This window comes from Muntiacus reevesi, chromosome 7 (genome assembly GCF_963930625.1).
Source record: "Muntiacus reevesi chromosome 7, mMunRee1.1, whole genome shotgun sequence".
NCBI lineage: Eukaryota > Metazoa > Chordata > Mammalia > Artiodactyla > Cervidae > Muntiacus > Muntiacus reevesi.
Window position 1 is genome coordinate 12,766,721 of NC_089255.1, and position 24,732 is coordinate 12,791,452.

The 24,732-nt window shown below is 50.2% G+C and overlaps 1 protein-coding gene across 1 annotated transcript in view; it reads right to left on the reverse strand.

Moving 5' to 3' along the window:
- The window catches only part of MEGF11 (multiple EGF like domains 11), a 380,180-nt gene that overhangs the window by 81,918 nt on the left and 273,530 nt on the right, over positions 1–24,732 (reverse strand). Inside the window, exons 6-7 of the mRNA XM_065941975.1 lie at positions 4,564–4,810; positions 3,244–3,364 (exon numbers count right to left, since the gene is read on the reverse strand). Of these exons, the coding sequence (XP_065798047.1) occupies positions 3,244–3,364; positions 4,564–4,810 (368 nt within the window). The remainder of the gene's footprint in view (positions 1–3,243; positions 3,365–4,563; positions 4,811–24,732) is intronic.

The following is a 24,732-nucleotide window of genomic DNA, read 5'->3' on the forward strand; positions in this document are numbered from 1 at the left end:
GTTCTGTCCAAATCTGGAAACCAGCTGCACATAAAGAAGACCATGGATAAATGGGGAATAAGAAAGGAGGGGGCCAAGATGGTGAGGGACTTGAGGTTAAGCCAATAAGACAGTGCAGCCTCTCCAAGCATCTAATGATCACTGCTGTCCCGGGTGGAATGGATGCCCTCAGGGGAAAGTGCACAGTGGTTGGCTTGGGTGCTGTGGAAATGATCCAGGCCAAACAGGTGAGGCTTGGGACTCCGTGAACAAAACTTCCCAAACCTGAGCTTCTAGGATTTTACAAACACCTCTCTTTGCTCCTCCATGATGACTGGTTCTATTTCCCAGCTCTTGAGGCCTGTTGTTCCTGAGTGTATATGTGTGTGCATGCACATATATGTGTCCAGCCTCCACCATCAGACTGGGAACTCCTAAGGCAGGTGATCATATCTTCTACCTCCCATCAATCTGCACTTCCCACTTACAGTGAACTCCTTACATCTGCGTCTCCTCCTCTGAAAGGTCTCAAAGCCTAGAAAGAGAGAGGAAACAGCCCCCTAGGTTCTTCACAGAGCCCCTCTGGGAACAGGCTCACCACAACTGAGCAAGAGTTGTGTCCTGTGGGCTTACACCGGATTGCCCATACACCTGTGGGCATACCCCTACTGGCCAAGGGTCCCTGAGGAAGGGGCCTGGGGGGCCAGGGTTCCAGGCAGCTCCTCTCCAGGTCTGCGTGAAGCCTTGGTTCTTTGGGGACCTGCTCTGTGTGAGTGAGCTATCGTACTCTTTAGATCTCTGAATGCGGCTAAAGCCACGTGGGGCTGGCAGGCAAATGAGACAATGGAGGATAATAAAGGGAGGACCAGTCTGCCCTGCAACATCCCCTTGGCCCCAGCCCTCTCCCTGGGAGGGGTCTCAGGCCCCAGCAGCAGCCTCATTACACTGTGACTGCATGCACGAGAGGTATTAATAATTCATACAAATCTGCAAGTTAAATGCTCTGTCAAAAATAGAAATGCAATTGTCTACAATAAAATTAAAAACATGAAGTTCCTAAATCCAAAGGCTGCTATTGACAGAGTTTCCTGTCATCTGAAAGAACAAACCTCTCACTGTGTTGGGAGGGGAAAAAAATTATCCGTGTTGGTTTCCTCCCCGCCGCCCTCTGCAATCACCAGCCTCCCTCAGTCTCCCATCTCTCTAGAGAGGACTTTACAGGTACAGGTCTGCCGGTGGCCTGTTCTCCCCCTGCCTCATCCTGATCTGACCTCACTGCCTGCTGCTGGGCCTCTGGGGACGCAGCCTGCGAGTGATGGAATTCCGGAAGTTGGCTGGAGATGAGAGAGCCTTTACAGAGTGGTTCAGGGTGGGAGAAACAGGCAGGTGTGGGAGAGGCAGGAGCCACGTCATTCTCCTCAGAAGAGACAGAGACGGACGGGCACCGAGAGTGTGGATTCAGGAGTCGGAACACCTGCATTCCAGCTCCATCTCCCTCTTCCCCAGCTGTGTGGCCTTGGCCAGGTCACTTAGCCGCTCTGGGCCTCAGCTGCCTCATCTGAGAAAGGAAGGTATTGACAGACCAGTGGTGTTCAAGCCTCCTAAAGCTGGGAGGTCCTGTTTTTATGTGAAATCTTACCTAGAACCTCTTAGTAGATTAAAATGGAGACATGGGGGTGTGTGGGTGCCAGAGCTCCAGTTGTTAGGCTCCTTGCGCCCACCTTCACCTCCAAGAAACCCTTGAGTTCTGTGAAACACAGAAGAAAATCCTATAGTCTGGATTGATTTGTTCCAAATGCAGACTTGAAGACAGGGTCGGCTGCTTCAGAATCATCAGGGGAGCTTATTAAAAAAAAAGAAAGAAAGAGAGAGATCCCGGGCCCAGGACGGTCTACAGTGGAGTCTGGGAATCTGTATTAACCCCACCCCACCCCCATCACTGCAACTCTGGTGCGCAGCCAGGTTGGGACAAGGCTGGGCCATATGATCCCCCAAAGAGCAGGTTCTCTCCTGCTGTAAAGAATTCTGGCCAATCTGCCTGCGTCACAGGCCCTGTAGCCGTCCCTCCTGCTGCCCTCCACCCACTGTGACCTCGTGTTCACAGCCTCCTGAAATATCCCGCTCCTGCTCCACAGCCCTGTCCCTTCCTGGCTCCACAAAGCCTCGGGCCCCAGGGGAGGCAGCCGACCGTGTCACTGAGCTTCCCTGAAACGGGAAAGTCAGCCTCAGTGACTCGCTGCTTCCGAGGGGCTTGGGACTGCAGAGTGTGGGGACACTGACGGGGGAACAGCCTGGCTTAAAGGAGGCTGTGGCTTGCCTGTGGCATCCAAGGACATAGAAAATGAATAATAGTAGAGCATTTCAGTGTTTGCAGGGCACCTGGGACCTACACTGCCCTCATCTGAGCCTTCTGCCAACCGTGCCGCTCTGACGCACGGGGCTGACTATTTTTATGCCAGTTTGTACTTGTTTTGGCCCCACCACATGGCATATGGGATCTTAGCTCCCCGACCAGGGATCAGAGCCTCCCTCCCTGAAGTGGAAGTGTGGAGTTTTAACCACTGGTTCACCAGGGAAGCCCCTGATTTTATGCCAGTTTTACAGTTAGGGAAGCAGAGACTAGAATGATCGAGGGTTTTTTTTCAGGGTCAACACTGTATGCGAAGCCTGGATTCAGGCCTATAATGTGATAAATCCCATCCCTCTTTCCCACAGTGGTTGTTCCCAGACAAGAGACCCGGACTGGTGGCGGCGACCTCAGAATCACCTGGAGCCCACGTTAAGACACAGATCCTGGGGCCCACAGAATCAGAATATCTGTGTGCATCTGTGAGTATAGGGGTTGGAGGCTGGGAATCTGAAGTTCTATCAAGGCAGGGGGGCCATGCCTGCTCTCTCCCTTCACCTGCACCACCTCCATCCTTACACCATGGCCTTTTCACCACATCTCAGAGCCATGGCAGCTCGTGAGTATGCTGAAAGACAGAGACAACCTATGAGAAGAATTCAACCCCTTTGCACACAAGGGATCACAGGTTCAAAATGGTTAAGCGACTTGCTTCAGATCACACAGCATTTAGATACGAGCCCCGGTAGTCAAACCTGTGTCCATGGCCCCCCGGCAGTGTCTAATGATCCCCATGACCATAAAGAGGAGGGAGGCTCTTCAGGATGGGAGAGGAATTTAGCCCTCCAGGGTGCATGCGAACGAGGGATGCTCAGACCTCTTACAGAGCTCCACCCGGATCCTGCAGGTCCACCTACCGTCCAGCCTGGGGGGCAGGCACACTCGCCAGTGATGTGGTGGCAGGTACCCCCATTCTGGCAGGGGCAGCGCAGCTCACAGTGAGCCCCATGGCTCCCGGGCGGGCAGAGCTCCTCGCAGCTGCATGGAGAAGCAGAGGTGTGAGAGGTGGCAGCTTGCAAAGCCAGTCCCAAGGCTCCTGGGCTCCCTAGAAGGCAGTGAGTTTCTGGTCAATGTGAACTATACTAGGCACAAGGCCAGGAGGGGAAAGAAGGACTCAGATAGTGTCCTTGGAGGCTGTGTGCTTGGGCCACTACCGGGGATGACTTAAGGGCTTTCGGTATAAACAAGAGGGCTCTTCCGGGTGGGAAAGTGGAGGAAATCTTCCCTGAGAGGGAGACATTTCACTTGAGTCTTGAAGGTGAAGTTAGTTCCACTGGGAGAAGGGGAGGAAGGCTGAGCTGGGCAGAAGGAACAGCACAAGCAGAAAACACGAGACATAGCCATGAGTCCAGCCTTCGAGAATCTGCCTAGATTCTGAGAGAGGAGAATGAGGGGCAGGCCTCCACTCCCTTCCAGGCTCTGGAAGGCTCTCAGCCCCCACAACAGGCTTCTCTAGAAGGACTGGGCATGGCTGAGATGCAGGGGAGGATCTGCATGTGGTCTTGGTCCTGGGCCTTAGCTCAATGCCTTGGCCCTGGAGCTGGTCAGACATGGGGGCAGGGGACCCCCTCCATCAGAGATGTATCTGGGGGCCAGATTCCTTGGGCGCTCCCTCAGGATCTAGGGCAGCTGAGGTGGCCACTGAGCCTTTGATAGGGTGGCGAGGAGAACGCCAGTCTTGCCTCTGAGGGGTCACAACTACCCTGTCCATGCAGACTCCGTCTCCTGAAAACTGGATAAGGGGAAAAGGCAGGGGAAGGGGGCCAGGCACAGTAATCTCCCCAAACCTAAGCATGATATCTGCCCAAGGCCCTCACCCCTCTGTCTCAAACGGCCTGGAAGGCTCAGTAATGGCACTTGGATTATGATCAGAAGAGAATTCCAAGCCAAAATCTGGAGCCCAGATCAGAAAGGGTCTCCTAGAAGAAGGTTTAGCCAGCTTCTCCCGCCATGAGAGCATCCATCCAGGAGTCCTCCAAGCCACTTACAGTCACCCTGGGCCCTGGACAGCAGGGATCTGAGAGCTGTGTGGGTGAGGCCCGGGAGTTCAGCCTCTGCAGGACTTGGGGCCAGAGCGCAGGAGATGTTAGAGCCAGGGCTTTCTTGATCCTTCACGGGTTTCCCCATCCTACCCTCCCAGCCACCCCTCCGCGTGCGTCCCGGTGGGCTTTACTCACTAGACGCCGGTGTAGCCGGGCGCGCAGAGGCACTCGCCCGTGCGGGGGTCGCAGCCGGCGCCGTGGCGGCACTGGCACGGCAGCTGGCAGCCCTTGCCGTGGGTGCCCGGCGCGCAGAGCTCCTCGCAGCGCCAGCCTCGGAAGCCGGCGGCGCACACGCAGGCGCCCGTGATGGGGTTGCACAGGGCCCCGTTCTGGCACTGGCACCGGTTGCTGCAATGCGGGCCCCAGTGGTCACTATCGCAGCCTGTAAGAGAGGGGCGGGTCAGGACGGAGGGATCCCCGTGGACTCTCCTGGATGGGGGCTGGGACCAGCCTTCCCATCTCTGCATCACTCTTCCCTGGACAGGAGGCAGCAAGGGGGTTCTGGGGGCGGGGGAGCATTCACCAATAACCTCCATCAGCTGGTCATCAACCTCTACCCCCCTCCCCTAAATAATCAAACAAGCTCAGAAGCTTCTTTTCTCAATGCATCTCTTAGTCAGGGTCATTCCAGTCCAACCAAGACTGGTCAATCCAGTCTCCCAAACCCCTCTCCTGTACGGAAACTCTGGAACCATAAGCTATTTAACCTTTGCCGAACTCTTCTTGGTGGGCTCTCTTTCCCTCTCGGCCAGGCCCCTTCTCTTCGAGCCTTCCTCCCCCTTTCTCTGTGACTCTGCCCTCCCTCTTGGTGCTGCCCCAGCCCAGCTCCCATCTCTCTCTTTCCACCTCTTCCTGAAACATTGCTTTGTCTCACGGCTTGCATCTCACTCTCTGTGAACACGTCTTCTAACTCCCTGCCCCTCCCTGGGCTCCACTCCTTGTCACCCTTCCCATCTCTTTCATGCTGTGTCTCCCTACCAGTAATGCTGACACCCCCTGCTTCCTTCATCTTCAGTTCAATCTCATTACTTTCTAAGCAGCTAACTGCAGAAGGGGCAGGAAAAAGAAATGTTTCCCTGGGAGGTGACAGACAGCCTTGAAGATCTTTATATGTAATTAAATGTTTCACAGAGTGATAGCTGAGCCAGCTTTGCAGAATTTCACACTCTGTGGCTGGGGAGAGGGGCTGAACGGCAGTCTTTAGGTAGGTCGCCCAGCCTGCTACCACTCCCTAGCCTGACCCTCACCTGGTGCATACAGGACACAACAACAAGATGTCCTCAACTCTAACCCTGTTCTCTCAAATCCTGGAGTAGGGGTGCACGTGGAGTTCAGGCAAGGACAGGCATAAACAATGTACTAGGAGATGTTCAATGGAGAAAAACACTGCTCCCAGCTAAGGAATCAGGCTGTTCCTAGAAGAGATGGCACCTGAAGTGGACCATAAAAGATGTCCATCAGAGTGACCAAAATGTCCTGTGTTACCATGGAAAATCCCTCATTCTGAGAAATCTCTCAGTGCTGGGCAAACTGGAATGGCTAGAGACCCTACTGCCTGAAGATAAGGAGATGATTAGTTGACCTTTGTGCTCCAATGCTTTTAGGGTTTAGACTCTCAAAAAGAAAAGGGGGCAGGTGAGTGGGATTGGGGAAGGTGTCCCAGGGGCCGGCTCAGTATGAGCAAACAGACGGTGGTACCCAAGTGTTGGATATGGACAAAAGCACAAGGTTCCAGTGAAGCCAGTGAGTACATGGGATCTTTGGGAACCACAAGTTTGATGGAGAATCACTTTATCAGCCCCACCAATCCTCCTGCATTACCTCCCACTTGCTAACAAAAGTCAAGTGGTCAAAGTCATGGAAACTGTCCATCACTTTTAGTAGATGGAACAACCCTAGGCCTGGAATCCCAATCTCCCTATCTTGCCTTATCCCTTTTCATTGTACCCCCAATACACATACAAACTGAGCTGACAAATTCTGAATGGGCCTCACCCTGCATTTTCCACTTGGTACTACAGTGAGTGAGGCAAAAATCAAGTCCAATAGCCAAAGCAATTTTGAGAAAGCAGATAGCATAACACTTTTTAATTTCAAACAAAGCTATAGTAACACAAATAGTATGACACTGCTGTAAAAACAGAAAAAGAGCCCAGAAGAAACCTATGCATATATAGTCAATTAACTCACGACAAAGTGGCCAAGAATATACAGTGGGTAAAGGACAGTCTCTTCAATACATGGTGTTGGAAAAATTGGACAGCCACATCCAAAAGAATGAAACTGGACCTCCATCTTACACCATATGTAAAAATCAACTCAAAATGGATTAGAGACTTGAATGTAGGACCAGAACCAAAGAACTCCTAAAGACAACATAGGTAATAATCTCCTTGATATTGGTCTCAGCAATGATTTTTTGGAGTTGACACTTAAAGCAAAGGCAACTGAAGCAAAATCAACAAGTGGGACTACATTAAACTATAAAGCTTCTATGCAGCAAAGGAAACCAACACAATGAGAAGGCAAACTACCAATGGGAGAAAATATATCTGATAAGGGGTTAATATCCGAAATACATAAAGTACTTTTACAACTAAGTAGCAAAATAAATAAATATAAACTCAACCCCAAGCAATCTGATTAAAAAATGGACAGAGGATCTCAATAGACATTTTTACAAAGAAAACATGCAGATGACCAACAGGTACTTGAATAGATGCTCATAATTATCAGGGAAATGCAAATCAAAACCACACTAAGATATTACTTCACACCTGGTAGGTTACCTACTATCCAAAAGACAAGAAATAGCAAGTGTTTGCAAAGATGTGGAGAAAAAGAAACTTCTGTGCATTGTTGGTGGGAATGTAAGTTGGTGCAGCCACTATGGAAAACAGTGTGGAGGTTCCTCAAAAACTTAAAAATAGAACTACTATACAGTCCAGCAATTCTACCCCTGGGTATTTATCTGAGAGAAATGAAAACACTAACTTGAAAAGATATCTGCACCCCCATGATCATTGCAGCATTATTCACACAAGTCAAGATACAGAAGCAACCTAAATGTTCATCAGTGGATGAATGGATAAAGAAAATGTGTATACATGCACACACACATGTATGCACGCATATATGTGTATACCCACACATGTACAAAACAATATTATTCAGCCACAAAAAAGAAGGAAATCTTGCCATTTGTGACAATGTGGGTAGACATTGAGGGCATTATGCTAAGTGAAATAAGTCAGACAGAGAAAGACAAATACCATACAATCTCATTCATATATGGAGTCTAAAAAACAATGAACAAAAATAGAACTCATAGATACAGAGAACAGTTTGTGGTTGTCAAAGGTAAGTAGCAGGTAAAAGGGGCAAGGTGGTCAAAAGGTACCAACTTCCAGTTTTGAGATAAGTAAGTTCAGGGTTGTAACATACAGCATGGTGACTATAGTTAATAATTCTGTATTGTATATTTGAGAGTTGCTGAAAGAGAAGATCTTGAAAGTTCTTATCACAAGAAAAAAATTTGTAACTACATGTGATATTAACTACACCTACAGTGGTTATTGGAGAAGGAAATGGCAACCCACTCCAGTATTCTTGCCTGGAAAATCCCATGGACTGAGAATCCTGGTAGGCTACAGTCGAATGGGGTGGCAAAGAGTTGGACACGACTGAGAGACTTCACTTCACTTCACTTCACAGTGGTTATTATTTCACAATATAAACAAATATCGAATCATTTTGCTGTGACCTGAAACTAATATAAAGTTATATGTCAATTATATCTCAATAAAAAACTGAGTACAGTTATCATGACAGCCTGTACTCACACTGTAAGAGGCTCGCAGGGCAGAGAGTGGGGGAGCACGCAGCGGTCAAGTGTCTCCCACGTCACCTTCTCTCTGGAACATCTACTCAGCGAATGGAAAGACTAGCAGAATTACCTAATGTATCATTTCTCTATCTCTTTTTGTTGCCAAATTTACATGAGTTTAACATACATATGATGTGACTCCATTGTAGTAATAATCACCACCACATTTTAAATGCTCACTTGTGACACTTAAAATGGTGTGAATTAGATTTTATTATTTCTCCATTTTACAGATGAGGAAATAAAGGGTCGGGGAAATTATGCAACTGCCCAAGGTTATAGTTAAGGGTAGGCCAGGCCACACTGCCCTCAGGCCTTGGCTCTGTGTTGAACTGTTGGAGTCCAGAGCCAGCTGGTCCCTGGTGTATCCCAGGGCAGACAGTTACATTTCACTTATCACAGGGGACCTCCATTCACTGTATCACAACCAAAACCCAGTAAGAAGTAAAACTATGCCTCTGATGAGGGATCTGGATATTGTCATGAAGTCCATGAACTAGCACTTGAGTGCTTTCATTCTTTTACTCGTTCATTCAACCAATATTTACCAAACACCTAGGGTCAGAAAGTGTCCCACCCTCTTGGAGTTACAATCGAGTGGGGACAGAGCCTCGAGAGCAGCATTTATGGAATGCTGTGAAAGTGCTATGTTAAGGGCAGTTCAGGGCATTAGAGAAGAGCATGGAAATGGAATTCCATTAAGCCTGATCTGGGTTCTCAGATCACAGATTGGGGAGTGTGAGTGTGTGTGTGCATGCATATATGTTGTATTTATATGTGTGTATGTATGTTTTATGTGGCTCCAAAAAAAAAAAAAAAAAAAAGCAAGAGCTCTATTCACAGTAGGAGCCCATGAAATAAAGAGAAAACATCTGTAGACTGAAAAAGCAAAGTAACTCGGAGTCACTACATAAGAGCAAATAACCCCTCACATCCAAATTGACAGGAAGTCGTTCCATTCAATTTAGAATATTCTGATTAAGGAGGCAGGGAAGTGTGTAATCCATTCCATAGACATTCCCTCTAGAGTGATTAAGTGGGAAAAAAAAGTTAGGGTTCACAGGGATAAGCTTCAGTTATCTTAGAAAATCTACTTAAAAACACCTCATTCCCTACAATGACAGAGAAATGAGGCAGTAAGTCAATTATCTACCCTGTTGAAGGTGAATAAAAACTATCATCATTAAAATTACAACAAGACTTCACATACTTTCACAGACAATTGCAAACTCTTTCCAATTTAGCTTTGGAATGTCACCCCCTCACTGACTGTTTTTCTGTCTCAGTCACAGATGCTCCTTCCTAATTATATTTGGCTTTGGGTGAATTTTTCAAGTGGGTGTATCTTCTCTGGACAGTGAGTGAGGGCTTAGGGGCACCCGAAAGCCTGTGGCCTGTCTTGTTCTGTTCCTTGAGTCCGGCCAGCTCTTGCCCTTCTCAGCCTGTGCCTCCCCAGCTGAGCCCTCTGGGGCTGGGCCCAGGTCTGGGTGCTCCACCGCCCCCACAAGGGGAGGGGCTCCATCTCTCTCTCAAACTCTGACCTTCAGCACAGACATACTTTCAAATTTCTAACAACACTTGAAAGAGCAGTGAATACATGCCAGGCCATAAGATAAAGGTGTAAAGTCAAATTTCTCAATTCTCTCAACAGGGGACTTCCCTGATGGTCCAGTGGTTAAGAATCTCTCTTCCAACGCTGGGGACACAGGTTCGATCCCTGGTTGGAGAACTAAGATCCTACATTGCTGCGGAGCAGCTAAGCCCGTGTGCTACAACTACCGAGCCCACACGCTCTGGAACCCATGTGCCACAACTAGAGAGTCTGTGCACTGCAGTGACGATCCCGCATGCTGAAACTAAGACCCAGCACAGTCAAACAAATGTGTCTGTGTTAGACGCTCTGTCGTGTCTGACTCTCTGTGACCCGTGGACTGTAGCCCGCCAGGCTCCTCTGTCCATGGGATTCTCCAGGCAAGAATACTGGAGCGGATTGCCATTCCCTTCTCCAGAGGATCTTCCCGGCCCAGGGATCGAACCCTGGTCTCCTGCATTGCAGGCTGATTCTTTACCAGCTAAGCCACGAGGGAAGCCCGTCAAATAAATAAACATAAAAAAGAATAGGAGCCTACAAATCAAAATAACATTAAAAATATTTTCACAACAATCCCTTTATAGCTGGTGCTATTCATATCCCCATTTTGCAGATTAGGAAACAGAGGCCAGGGAGGTGAACAATCTTGTCCAAGGTCACACAACTGGGGAGTGACTAGGAATCTGAGCTCTAACCCCTGCTGTCCTGCTGGGCACGGCCTGGTGTTGATGGAAGAGGGGACGGGGGATGTCAGTGGCCAGCTTGGGCTTAGATGACCACCGTGGATGACTCACAGGAAGATTTGAGGACAGAGGCTTATTTTCCACATGGGTCTTATCCAGGAACTGGTTCAGGTGGGAGCGCTGGTCGTAAGGCCCAGGTTTCTCATGACTGGCCCTATTTCCTGGAATTTTATCCTCTTCAGATGATTTATTTCTTCTGAGTTTTTTCTATTGTCATATAACATGTATAACATACATTTAGCCATTTGAATCATTCTTAAAGTGTACAGTCAATTCAGCGGCATTAATGACACTCACGGTGTTAAGCAGCTATCATCGCTATTTCCAAAACTTTGCCATCACCCTCAACTGGAACTTTGGAACCATGAAGCAATAATTCCACATCCCCTCCTCCCATCTGGCAACTTCTAATCTACCTTCTGTCTCTATGAATTTGCTTCAACTAGATATTTCACATAAATTGAATCATACAAAATTAGTCCTTTGTGTCTGGCATCTATCATTGAACATACCGTTTTCAAGGTTGTTCCACAATGTAGCAGGTACCTGTATTTCATTCCTTTTTATGACTGAATAGTATTCTATTGTATACATATGCCACGTTTTGTTTATCCATGCATCTCTCGAGGGACACTTGGGTTCTTTTCACAGTTTGGTTATTGTCAATAATGACGCTATGAACATGGGTGTCTCAAAGACCTTCTTAGAGAATAGGTCCCCAAAGATCACTTATTAAAGGCACAATGCGCTGTGCTTTTAATGCCTTTATTGCCTTTCTCTATCAGGAACAATAACCTGGCTGACCATTGCTTTTCTGTCGCCACTTCTATATAAGCAGATTTAGGCGTCTCCACTAGCCTTGGGGTCCCCGTGGGTTACAGCAGGGGGAGCTGGGGTGAGTTCTTGCTTGCAGCTCCCCTGCCCCTCACATGCACACACAGTCTCACCCGTCATCCGCCCCAGAGCTGGTCACAGGCCATCCGGTTGTGCCAGTGAGTGTGCTTGGCCAGCCCTTCTCCAGCGACCCAAGAGCCCCCTCCCAGGCACTCGTGTCCTCAGACAGTGGTCCTCTGCCTGGATGCTTCCCAGCACTACCCTGGAGGTTTTGGAAACCTCTCAGGCCTAGGTTTCAGCCCTGGACATTCTGATATAATTATTCTGGAGTGGCAGGGCCCAAGGACAGGGCATTTTAAAAAGCTCTGCAGGTGAGGACTAATGTCTTTAGGGTGATCTGTGTTCTCACGGGTCCTCTCAGGAAGATGGGCGGGAGGATGGGAGAGATGGATAGTTCCTCCCATTCCAGAGATGGCAATCCTGAGACTTAGCAAGCAGGAGGATTGGTTGCTGATGCAAAGGTCAAGAGGTAGAAAGGAACTTGGAACCCAATGGCCCTGAGCTGCCCCGGCCTGTACCAGAGTCTGGACCAAGGTCCCCACGTACCTAGTCCGCATGCCTCCAGCCACCCCGAGAAGAAGTGGGCAAGCTGCCAGGTCATGGGATTACTCCTGAGTTTACAAAGCAGCAGGCGTGGAGGCAGAGACAGGGCAGCAGCCACTGGAAACCATTTCAGCTGCTAAATAAAGTCACTTCCCAGTGAGCAAGGCCGTTAGTCTACTGACTGGCCCCAATAAAAGCCCTGGCAAATCCTCAAAGGCCAAGCCCGTCTGCTTTTTCCAGATCCAAGATGCAGTTTTGAGGGAGCATTAAAGGGTGGGTTGGAGCCAACGCTGGACAATCTTGGGCAGACCCTGCTCCTCTCTGGGCTTCTGTGTTCTTGTGTGTAAAATGACAGATCTGGACCGGTGGGTCTTGTTCAGCGTGGGTCACCCTCCCCAGGAGGGCACCTGGAGAGGGGGGAGGGAGGGAGGGATTAGGCCGTCACAAGTGCTCAGGGACAGTCCTGCACAATGAACTATGCCCTCCAAGCGCCAGTGGTGTCTGCATTTGTTGTTCAGTCGCTCAGTCGTGTTCGACTCTTTGCGATCCCACAGACTGCAGCACCTCAGGCTTCCCTGTCCATCACCAACTCCTGGGGTTTGCTCAAATTTATGTCCACTGAGTCAGTGATGCCATCCAACCATCTCATACTCTGTCGCCCCCTTCTCCTCCTGCCCTCAAGCTTTCCCAGTATCAAAGTCTTTTACAGTGAGTCAGCTGTTTGCATCAGGTAGCCAAAATATTAGAACTTTAGCTGCAGCGTAAGAAACACCAGTATGGGGTAGGGGAGGGCTGGATTGGGGTTTGGGGTTAGCAGATTCAAACTATTGTATATAGAACAGATAAACATTAAGGTCCTTCTATATAGCACAGGGAACTATATTCAATATCCTGTGAGAAACCAGAGTGGAAAAGAAAAAAAAAAAAAGAAACACCAATAGGTATATGCTGGGGTCTCTTCCCATTCTGGGGTGATTCTATGCTCTGTTGCTCACTGTCCGCACTTGAGAACAGGCCAGAGGGGACAGGGTAGACAGTATGTTTGCCCTTGTGTGGAAAGGAAAATTCGAGGTGGTTACCCAGGCTCTGAGCCAAGCCATGGCTCTGTTCCCTATCTCTCTACCACTTAAATGGCTGGAATTAAATATTAATAGACTAAGGTGCTGTAGATTAAAACTCAAATCTCCTGACACAGTCCCTAAGCCTAGCAGATGCCTACAGCACAGGATTATAATGATGTACCATTAGCACTTAGTGATCTGTTTATTACATTTGTTACTCTCTGTTATTTAACCATGCTGTCTACATCTCCCGTTAAGGGAAGGCAGAATTCACCACGGCTGCATGGAATGCAGGCTGCCTCTCCATTTCCACTGGTTCCCAAAGGCCACCGTGGAGGACTAAACATACACACAGCAAAACCTTAACCCCATGAGCCTCCTTTTGGACCATCTGTATTCTCCTAGGGGTTGTTTCACCTAATCCTTTTACTAAACCTGTGCCATTAGTTCATACCTGGTCTTGTTTCAAAGAGGATTTGAGACAAATCACGTGAGGTAGATTATTATCCCATTTTCAACTAAGAAAATTGAGGCTCAAAGACATGAAATAAGTAAATCAGAGTTTCTCGATCTCAGCATGATTGACACTTGGGGACAGAAAATTCTTCATCATGGGAGTGTCCTGTGCATTATAGGATGTTTAATAGCATCCCTGGCCTTCACCCACTGGAGGCTGGTAGCACCCCCTCCTCCACAGCCAAGAATGTCTCTGGATATTGACAAATGTCTCCTTGGGGGAAAAGGTACCCCAAACTCCAAAAGGCAGTGTTCAAAGACTGGTTTTCTTAGCCCTTGGTTTCAGCGGGCATCTTGTACACCCTCTACAATTTCCAAGTCAGGAAACTGATCAGAGGGCCAAGCGATTTACCTATGGTCACAGTGGAGAACTAGATTTGAAACTACCTGGCCAGGTCGATCTAAAACTCTTTCCATCCCCCCACACCAGCTTCAGGGCTCATTTATTTGCTTGTCAAACAACTTTTGAGAACTAGACAAGCAAACAGAAACACTGGCCCGTCAGGACTGGGGATGATGGAGGGGTGCTGGGAAGCCCATTGCTGGGGCAGCTACAACTAGAAAGAGTGCCCGTTGTCAGGTCAGAGGGCTTGGGTGCTGGCTGGGTCTTGGGTAACAGGGCAGGCGGAGGGAATAAAGTCAGTGGGTACATCAAAACACCCTGAGCAAAGTCAGTGACTTCGGCTCATTAGCTTCCCCATCTTCATCGCCACAGCTTCTACCACAGTTCCAGGCAACCAAGGCCATTTTAACCAGATATCACACCATCAGAATATCAGGCAGGCATGGGGAGACAGCACCCTGCATCTTTCTGTGGATAGATGCATCTGGAAATCATCCCTGAACTCCTGCTTTCAAGATACTGCCGAGGCTGCCTGGCCTTGCCCTGGTAGGACTCCATTCCTCAGCGTCTGCAGCAATCCTCTGTTAAACTGCACATCATCCCATGTTCATATAAGGGTGTGTGGGGAGTGTGTCGGTGACATCATGGGGCATTGCCAGCCATTCATACCCCAGTTATCTGTGAACATTCAAGCAGCAATTAGCAGACCCAGGCTCCAGATTAGGAAGGACGTATGTGCATGTGTGTTAACCTACTTTCGGGGAGAGGAGATGGGAAGGTGTGGAAATCAAGTTTATCCACTTCACAGGGACTGTTCCAGACAAGACTACTGCGATATTGTGTGACCAGGTAATGCAGAAGAAAAGTAGATGTTAGGTACTTCGCAGTCAGTACTTGTTCAGTTTAAACCACGACTCTTCAGCATAGCAATGATTATCCACATCCTCTAGAGGAAGGAACCAAGGTCAAGTGTGGTTAGGCGACTCACCCATCACCTTGCAGCCAGTGTGGTCTCTGGCCTGTTTCTCAGACGGGGACATTTGGAAATAGGGCCTTGAACCAGAGAGCATCAGACGGGAAGCACAGCAGAGCTGGAACCCTGGAGCTCGTTTACACCCACGCCGTCCTTATGCAAGGAGGATATTGAGGCCAGAGTGGAGGGGGATGTCCAGAATATCAGTGACGGGCTGGGGGGTGAGACCCCAGGCCTCTGAGGTCCCGGAAGCAGAGGCTGGTGGTGACTTGTGGACTCCCTGCCCTATCTCTCCCTTCTCTTCTAGAGCCCACCCTGCTCTGTCCTCAAGGCCTCTGCCCTGGGCGGCACCCACCTCTGGGTAAATGCACCGAGGTGGTCCCAGCACGCGCGCCTCCTGCGTTTCAGCAGTGAGGTCAGTGAGGGACAGGGCAGCAAGCTGGGACTGCCCCAAATGGGCCAGGGGCCGGCCTGAGGTTCCTCAGCTCTGCTCAGAACCTCCTGCCTCCTTCCCCATACCCGAGGCTTTTAATGAGGCCCCAGCTCCCGGCTGCCTGGCTCCCTCTGATCTGCCTGCATCACTGCCTTTGAAGCTTCCCAGCCCCAAAGACCATTTATCTCTGCAATTTGCCTAGAAAGTCTCATAAATCATGACTGCACACAAAGGAATTACCTCTTTGGAAGGGCCTTTCAAAGGCGGCAAAGACAGACAGACCAGCCAGGGGGCCTGCTGCCCAGGCTGGCACCCTCCGCAGCGGGGCCCAGCCTTCACCCCTCTTTCAAAGCTCCAGAGCAAACCGTGGTCTGAGGAGCTGGGGGAGAGGTTGGGGATCAAACTGAATTTGGTGAGGCTCTGTGGGGTGGGAGTGGGACCCCCAGATGGGGTCTGAGGAAGGTGAACTTACGGGCAGAGCGGGAAAGGACACTGGAAGGTCGTGGGGTACAAGTCTGCCTCCCATGAGGTATGAACTCATCCCACAGCCTCATCCGCCGTTTCCCATCGTGCCTCTCTCTCTGACTTGCTTCACACAGTGAGGTCTGTCTGGTGGGAGCACCCCCTCAGGCTCTGTCACCACCCTCCCAGGCCTCCCGTCTCCCATGGCAGAGAGATAGGATTAGCCTAGATAAGTGGGTGTGAAGCTGCAATCCAGAGCCCAAAGGGTCCTGAGCCTGGGGTTGGGGCCATGACAGGGCTCTGGACCGCCCGCCTCCACGGCTCCAGAGCTGCTGAGTCTTCCTCTGGGTTCTCACCCAAGGACAAAGGGTTAAGCAGCCGAGTGGGGGCGGGGGACCCATCTTCTAAGATCTTTTCTGCCTTTAAACATCTGTTTCATTCCTCCCACAGTCAGAAAGTTCTTCCATTGGTCTAGCTGAGGAATTTCTTGCCGCAGTCGAAAGTAATGCCTTCTCCTTCACCTCACCCAGTGCGCAGCCACTTCTGGCCAGCTCTGCAATGGACGCTGATGAGAAGCAGTCCAAGTGTCACTTGGGGTCTCTGTCCTGACAGAACTTTCTGGCACCGTCCCCACAGGGAATACGTGGGAAGCAGGAAAAGAAGCAGTGAAAGTGGAGGCTGGCTTCCCTAGTGAGGCCACAGAGCATTTCTGAACTAAAGCCAGGCTCACTCATTACCCTGTTCGTGATGGAGCGGGGTATTTCTCATCAGGTGGGCAGAAGGAGGAGGGTTGTGGGGTTGTATAGAGCTGATCCTGGGGTCACAGGCACAAGGAGCAGTTGAGCAAGTCAAGGTGGTAATTTGGGCCAGGGCAGCCTGGAGAGTCATGTGGAGAGTCAGCTGTGGGCCAGGGGCAGGATGGACCTGGAACCCTCTGCCCAGCCACTTATCCTGAGAGCTGATCTCATGCCCCAGAGGCCTGGCAGAAGGCTGTTCTTGCCTGCAGAAATAGCAGTGGTCCTGCAGGGCTTACACCATGACTGTTCCAATGTAATGGGTTCACATCTGAGCCATTTTTCCTTTAGGCAAAGGTAGTACCTGGAGCCCAGAGAAGACAATGGCAACCCACTCCAGTGCGCTTGCCTGGAAAATCCCATGGATGGAGGAGCCTGGTAGGCTGCAGTTCATGGGGTCACTAAGAGTCAGACACAACTGAGCGACTTCACTTTCATGCATTGGAGAAGGAAATGGCAACCCACTCCAGTATTCTTACCTGGAGAATTCCAGGGATGAGGGAGCCTGGTGGGCTGCCGTCTATGGGATCACACAGAGGCGGATATGACTGAAGCGACTTAGCAGCAGCAGCAGCACCTAGAGCCAACTGGTACACTTGGTGCTCTGGATCAGCTGGACTGACGTTTGTTGAAAACTGATTAGATGTAAGGGCTAGACTCAGTGGGACTTCAAAAGGATGGGAGGCCCAGCTGGCCCTCAGGGGCCACAGAGTGACCCAGGTCAGGCACATATGCAGCAGCTGTGGACCATGTGAGACAGACCGGGAGCAGCGCTTGCTGGAGGTGAAGGGTACTGGGAGATTGGGGGTACGGTGGGGGAACTTGAGGGCCTTAGGGAAGAGAGAGGATTTGGCTTCGGATCTAGAGAAAGGGATAGGATTTCAGTAGGTGGAAAAGTAAGGGGAAGACAGTCTGAATGGTGGGCTGAGAAGGTAGGGAGGGAGAATTCAGAGCATAGAGTGGCCCTCAGTCGGGGAGGGGGTTACACATAGCCTAACTGCAGAAGGTCTGGTGAGCAGGCTGAGGAGTCTGCCTCACTGAAAGAAGGCTAGATCAGTTCAGTTCAGTTCAGTCACTCAGTCGTGTGTGACTGTCTGCAACCCCACGAACCACAGCTCGCCAGGCCTCCCTGTCCATCACTGACTCCAGGAATTTACCCAAACTCATGTACATCAAGTCAGTGATGCCATCCAACCATCTCATCCTCTGTCGTCCCCTTTCTCCTCCTGCCCTCAATCTTTCCCAGCATCAGTGTCTTTTCCAATGAGTCAGCTCTTTGCATCAGGTGGCCACAGTATTGGAGTTTCAGCTTCAACATCAGTCCCTCCAATGAACACCCAGGACTGATCTCCTTTAGGATGGACTGGTTGGATCTCCTTGCAGTCCAAGGGATTCTCAAGAGTCTTCTCCAACACCACAGTTCAAAAGCATCAATTCTTCGGTGCTCAGCTTTCTTCACAGTCCAACTCTCACATCCATACATGACCACTGGAAAACCATAGCCTTGACTAGACGGACATTTGTTGGCAAAGTAATATCTCTGCTTTTTAATATGCTATCTAGGTTGGTCATAACTTTCCTTCCAAGGAGCAAGCGTCTTTTAATTTCATGGCTGCAGTTACAATCTGCAGTGATTTTGGAGCCCAGAAGAATAAAGTCAGCCACTATTTCGACTGTTTCCCCATCTACTTGCCATGAAGTGATGGGACCTGATACCATGATCTTAGTTTTTGGAATGTTGAGATTTAAGCCAACTTTTTCACTCTCCTCTTTCACTTTCATCAGGGGGCTCTATAGTTCTTCTTCACTTTCTGCCATAAGGGTGGTGTCATCTGCACATCTGAGGTTATTAATATTTCTCCCGGCAATCTTGATTCCAGCTTATGTTTCCTCCAGCCCAGCATTTCTCATGGCTAGATCATGGCTTCTCAAAATATCCTTGGGAAAGGAACAGTTTTGTTTTCCAACCCATCTGAGACTCATGGTCCTCCCTGGGCATGACTCCTATGCGGGTCACACCACGTGGGCCCCTCCATGAACCTCTGACACACTCACGTAGGCTATGTCCTGCTCAACAGAGGAGCCCACCACCTGCAGACGTGGCTCTCACAGTGCTGTCGAAACGGCTGCAAGTTTCTAAACGTTTACAACCGATGTTTTTACTTATCACTGGCCTGGACTTCGGGTCCACAGAAAAGCACCCCGAATGGCACCGGGCTAGAACACAGCTCAGAAGAGGGATGCGAGCAAACCAAGTCAGCTTTATGGGCAGTGGGTTTCTGTCCTGTCTTTTCTGGGAAGTCCTATGAACTACTGTGCTGCTTAAAAGGCCAGGGGCTTGGGAATGATGAATGTAGCCATTAAGAATACTCAGTACCTGCTAGGGCGGGGCACCCACCGATCAGAAAGGCTGTGTGGTGGCGTTGGTGCTCGCTGGTACTGTCACAGAGTAAGACCTGTTGTCGATGAACCTCTGTCTAAGTTCTTTATAAGTAGTATCTCATTTAATCCTCCAACAACTCCCTATCTTATTGCCTTTCCATACTGTTCATTGGATTCTCGAGGCAAGAATACAGATGTGGTTTGGCATTCCCTTCTCCAGCGGACCGTGTTTTGATTGGAAAAGACCCTCAAGCTGGGAAAGATTGAGAGCAAGAGAAAGGGATGACAGAGGATGAGATGGTTAAATGGAATCACTAACTCAATAGACATGAGTTTGCGCAAACTCCAGGAGATGGTGAATGACAAGGAAGCTTGGCTTGCTGAAGTTCATGGGGTTGCAAAAAGCCAGCAACTGAACAACAACCACCACTCCATAATCTCCATTGTCAGCTGAGGAAACACGGAGTTTTATCAGGCCTAAGGAGAGCCTCCACCCTCCATCCTTTCCTGGCATCTGGTCCTATCTTGGGGTTATGGACACCAGGCTTTCTGTGTGTCCTTAGGCAAATCACCTATCTTCTTTGGCCTTCAATTTCCTCATCGTCAAATGAAGGGGCAGCACTAGATGAACCCTAGGCTTCCTTGCATCTCAGACATGCCTTGATCTCTGAATCACCTGGAGAAACTATCAGAGACAGGCTGGGCGATGGAGAGAATAGCAACCCCAGAGGAAACAAAGCATTGAATCTTGGGGCACATGTGTGTGCACTGAATTTCTGCTCACAGGCACCCACTGAATTATAGGCATCAACAGAATTTTGACAATAAAGACAACACATGCAGATTTGCCTTGCTTTATGCAACTATTCTTTAAAGGCTTTGCACAAATAACTTGTTACTTGGAATACCTCTGCTTATCTGAACACCCTTGACTTTCCAAAGCCCCTCAATGCTTTACAGGTCATCAAAGCAGACATTGGTGCTCCCATTACTCAGATGGACAGGGCCAGAGAAACGAAGCTGCTTGCCTAAGGCCCCGGTGTACTTAGGAGAGCTGAGATTCCACATCTTTAGGCTCTGATCCCATCCAGCATTTTCCATGGTACCGCATCCCCAGTGAGGTCACTCAACACAGGACCCACCTATCAGCAGGAAGCCATGTCTCTTCAGTATTTGGGGCTTCCCACTCAACCCCATCTTGCTATTTGTGTCACCCGTGTCATGGTCCACTTGTCCCTGCATAGGGAGGGGCTCTGAGAGCAGCTCCCAGCTGGGCCTGCCAGTCAGAGGACACTCTATCCATCACAGCTGGGTGAGGACCTCCAGATACCCTGGAGAGAGGAGACCTGAAGGCGGAGTGACAAATGGCCTTCCTGTCTATTGAGAGTTATTATCAAAGGACGGGGATCAGCTGCTCCTGGGATCTGCTGATGAAGTGAAGGAAAGATGCATCTGCTGGAATAGTAGGAGGTCTGGTCAGCTGTCCGTTTGTTCACTCACTTCATAAGGCTTTACTGAGGGCCTACTGAGTGCCAGGCACTGTGGATCAAGTGGGGAATAAAGCATCCAGGGTTCCTTCAAGGAGCTGATCGTCCAAGAAACAGTGAAGGGACTTCCCCGGTGGCCCAGTGGTTAAGAGTCCACTGCCAATGCAGGGGTCACGGGTTCCATTCCTGGCCTGGAAAGATTCCACATGTTGCAGAGCAAGTAAGCCTGCGCACCACACATCTACTGAGCATGTGCTGTGCAGCCTGTGAGCCGCGAGAGAAGCCCACGCACTGCAGCTAGAGTAGACCCTGCTTGCCACAACGAGAGAAAGCCATGTCAGCAACGAAGACCTAGCACAGCCCAAAGTAAATAAATAAGAATAAAAAAAAAGAATATATTGTGCAACATAGCGAATATAGCCAATATTAAAAAAAAATAAGTAGCAAAGGCCTCTATTTTGGCCTTTGTTCAAACAGCATCTCCTAAGGGCCTTCATGGACCATCCTTTCCAAGTTCTCTCCTCCATCCCCCTGGCTTTATTTTTTTCTTTCATGAACTTATTCTATCTGATGTTATATGATCACCATACCATATACTTATTTTCACCTTCTTAATTTTTTGTCAGGGACTCCCACTAGAATGTCAGCTCCCTGAGGAGTTATTTCCTTCACTACTGTATCCCCAGCATCTAGAACAGCATCTGGCATACAATAGGTGCTCAGTAAACACTTGCTCAACAAGTGAATCCATTAACAAGAATCATAAGCTACAACAAGAGTATGGAGGTGCAAATAATAGCTTGATGGGGTTCCATTGAGAGGTCAAGGAACGCCCCTCAGGGGAGGTGACATGTATGCTAAGAGCTGAAGGATGAGAAGAAGGCAGCCCCGGTGACAGTGAGAGCCTTTGGGGTAAGAGTGTGGGCAAGTGTGCTGAGGTGGGGAAAGGCTGGCAGAGCCAAGGCACTGAAGCGGGCAGCCTGGCTGGTAAGTTGTGAGAGAAACGAGAGAGGGAGGGACCCCACGAGGCAGTCGGGCCAGACGTGCCTGTGACAGGAGCTGGGGTTTTCTCTTAAGAGAAATGGGAACCTCTTGGAGGGTTCCCCAGGACTCTGAAAGCAGGCAAGCAGGGCTCCCTGTGGGCAGGACCCCCTACCCTGAGCCAGGAGGGACATGGTCCCTCTATGCAGCCCATCGACACCCTGGGTGCGCCAGGACCTTCTGGTTTAGGAGGACGTGGGTGGAGGGGGTGAACACGAGCCCCCTTCTGCCTGGTGCCTCTGAGAGGCTCCCCTCATCACCCCGCCAGGCAGGAGAGAGCTGGGCATCAATGGGGAGAAGAACCATTGGGGCAGCTCCATGCCTGAGCATCTGGGTGACTCAGAAAATGTGCTGACAGTGCACACAGACTGAGATCTCAGATCATGTGCCCACCTCCGGGGGACTAAATATAGTTCCTTATTGTTCTTTATGTCTCTGGGCATCAAGCACAGACTCCTGAAGACTGTCTCACCCATCCCTAAATGTGAGTGCTGCATTTGCCAGAGGTCGAGGAGGTGAGAGTCCTGTCCCACGGTGGTGGGTACCCCCGAGCAGCTGAGAGCCACGGGGAGGAGACTCAGGGCTGCAGGGAAGGCCAGGGCCTCTCCGGGAGCTGACTTCCCAGTCAGTCAACTGGTGAGAAACACAACAGCTCCCAAGCAAACAGAACGCAGTTAATGACCCTTGAATTCTGATGACCACGGGTGTGGCCTGCAGCGGGCAGTGGTAGGTGGCTTCATTAAGTGGGATATTTACACTTGGCGCTTCTGGGACACCCTTTGAGCCCATAGGGGCCTGGGATTTTAGAGGGAATCTAATGAGCTGAACTTCGCAAAAGTGGCCTGGGCCTCAGTACCCCTCATTCTATCTGGTGGAGAGCGGCCCAGCCTACTCTGGAGAACCTCTCCTTGTCCTTCACGTAGGACTCACTCCTTAGAGCCCTGCAGACTCCGCCCAGGAAACTTCTCCATCTCCAGGAAACCCTCCCATCCAAAGACTCAGATTAAATGCCTCTGCCCTAGGGAAGCTTTTAGGAACCCTCCTTCTCCCCACTCACTCTAAACTCATTGTGCCTACTGCTGTTTGCCTTGTTTGAAGTGGAAGCTTACCCATCAGGCCTCAGAGCTTTGGAATCACACAGACCTGGGTTCAAATCCCAGTTCTGCTTCTTACTACCTGTGTGACCCTGGGCAAGCCGTAGTTGTTCTTTGAGACTTAGCTTCCTCACCTCACCTATAAAATGGGTCTTACACGCCGGAGAGAGTGGGGGTCAGTGTATGGTGTAAAAGTACCTCACTAAATGACTTGCAATTAGAAGGTGCTCAGTGCTATGTAACAAACCCTCCCAGAAAGTGTGGAGATGAATAAATGAATAAACAAACTCATTGATCCAGGCATCATGCAAGGGTTAACTCACAGGGAGCTGAGTTATTAGCTGGATTAAAAACAGGTCATTATCACCATCACCTGACTTGTCCTTAACTCCACCTTCAGGGAGGGATTTGGTTTGTGCTTCCACGGAAGCAGACCCTAAGGTGACTCCGTGGGGAGGGGCAAAGAAGGAAGACGCAGCTCAGCAGGTGTTAATCCGCCTGGACTTCCGGAGATACCACGCACTTGGAGTGGAGTTATCCCAACCGAGGGGCAAGAGAGCCAGGGCCTTTCTCCATGAGCCCCTTCACCTGCCCTGGCGGAGGACGGCAGGGTGGGCATTCTCTCCGCCCCACGTCCCACTGGCTGCATGGACTGTGTCCATGGCTGAGCTGCAGCTGCTTGTCACTGTTGCCTTTGCTGGGTTGCCATGAGAGGCCTGGGGAAACGAGGGTGTCTCTGTCAGGCCCCAAGTCCGCTCTGTTCCCCACTATATGTGCAATGCCTGGCGTGCTGTCTGCTGTGTGTTGGGAGCCCCGTATTAATGTATGCTGATTCAATGAGCAAACCAACAAATCCATGTAAGAAATGGTTCAGGGGCTGGGGATAAAAAGATGACATGGCTCCTGCCCTCAGTCCTGTGACCAGGGGGTTGGGATGGGGGAGGGGGCGGTAGTCACAATGACACATATAGAGACAAAGGAGAAGTCTCTCTACAGGTCAGGGAGCTAATGCCCAGGGAGAAGGGGTGGCACTCTGTGAACCTCAGGTATGCACAGAAGGTGTGGCCCCCAGGGCGGGGAAGCCTTCAAGGAGGAGGTGGGGCTCCCTAGACCTGAAAGGAGAGTGGACTTAGGCATAAGGGAGAGCGGTGGAGGAGGCTGAAGACAGCAGCGTGAGCAAAGGCCCGGCGGCAGGAGTGTCATCATGGGCTGTAGGGAGACGATTGGCAGGAGAGTCTCTTTGCAGCATCTCTACCTTCTTTAGAGTTGGGCGGTGGGGACAGAAATTTGGCCTCAGATAGCTCACTAGGAGGGCTTCCCCGCAGCTCAGATGGTGAAGGATCCACCTGCCATCCAGAGACCTGGGTTCAATCTCTAGGTCGGGAAGATCCCCTGAGGAGGGCATGGCAACCCACGCCAGTATTCTTGCCTGGAGAATCCCATCGACAGAGGAGCCTGGTGGGCTGCAGTCCATGGGGTCGCAGAGTCGGACACAACCGAGCAACGAAGCACAGCACAGCTCACCAGGGAAGGGACCTGGGGGCAGGGCTTGGAAGAATCAGGATTGGAGCAGCCTCCAGGCAGTGTGTATCTCTGACTATGTGTAGGAGAGTCTCCTCCAGGGCTGCTGGGAGGGCTGGATTCTCCACATTCATCCATGCACCGCCCCCCCCCCCCCCCATAAAAGTTTGTCTATGTCAGCTTTATGCAGTGCACAACCTGAACACCTGTACCTAACAGCCCTGCCTGGCTGGTATAAGAGAGGAGAAGGGCTTAGAAACTGAAGGAGAGGGGATGTTACCCCAGGCTGGAATGATAGCCACTCTACCCCAGAATCCAGTAGAGGATGCTGTTCTTCATTACCAAGCATCAGATTCCCTGGCATCTGAAGGACCACAAAGGTGACCCTCATTCTGTAGCTCAGCCTCCCCGGAGAGGATGGGAGACTTACAGCTGCTTCCCCTGATGTTCCCCCATTTCTATCTGTCTCCATTTCCATCTTTACTGCCTCCCTCCCCACTCCCAGCCTCCTTTCCTCTGCTCTACTCATCTTTCTCTTCC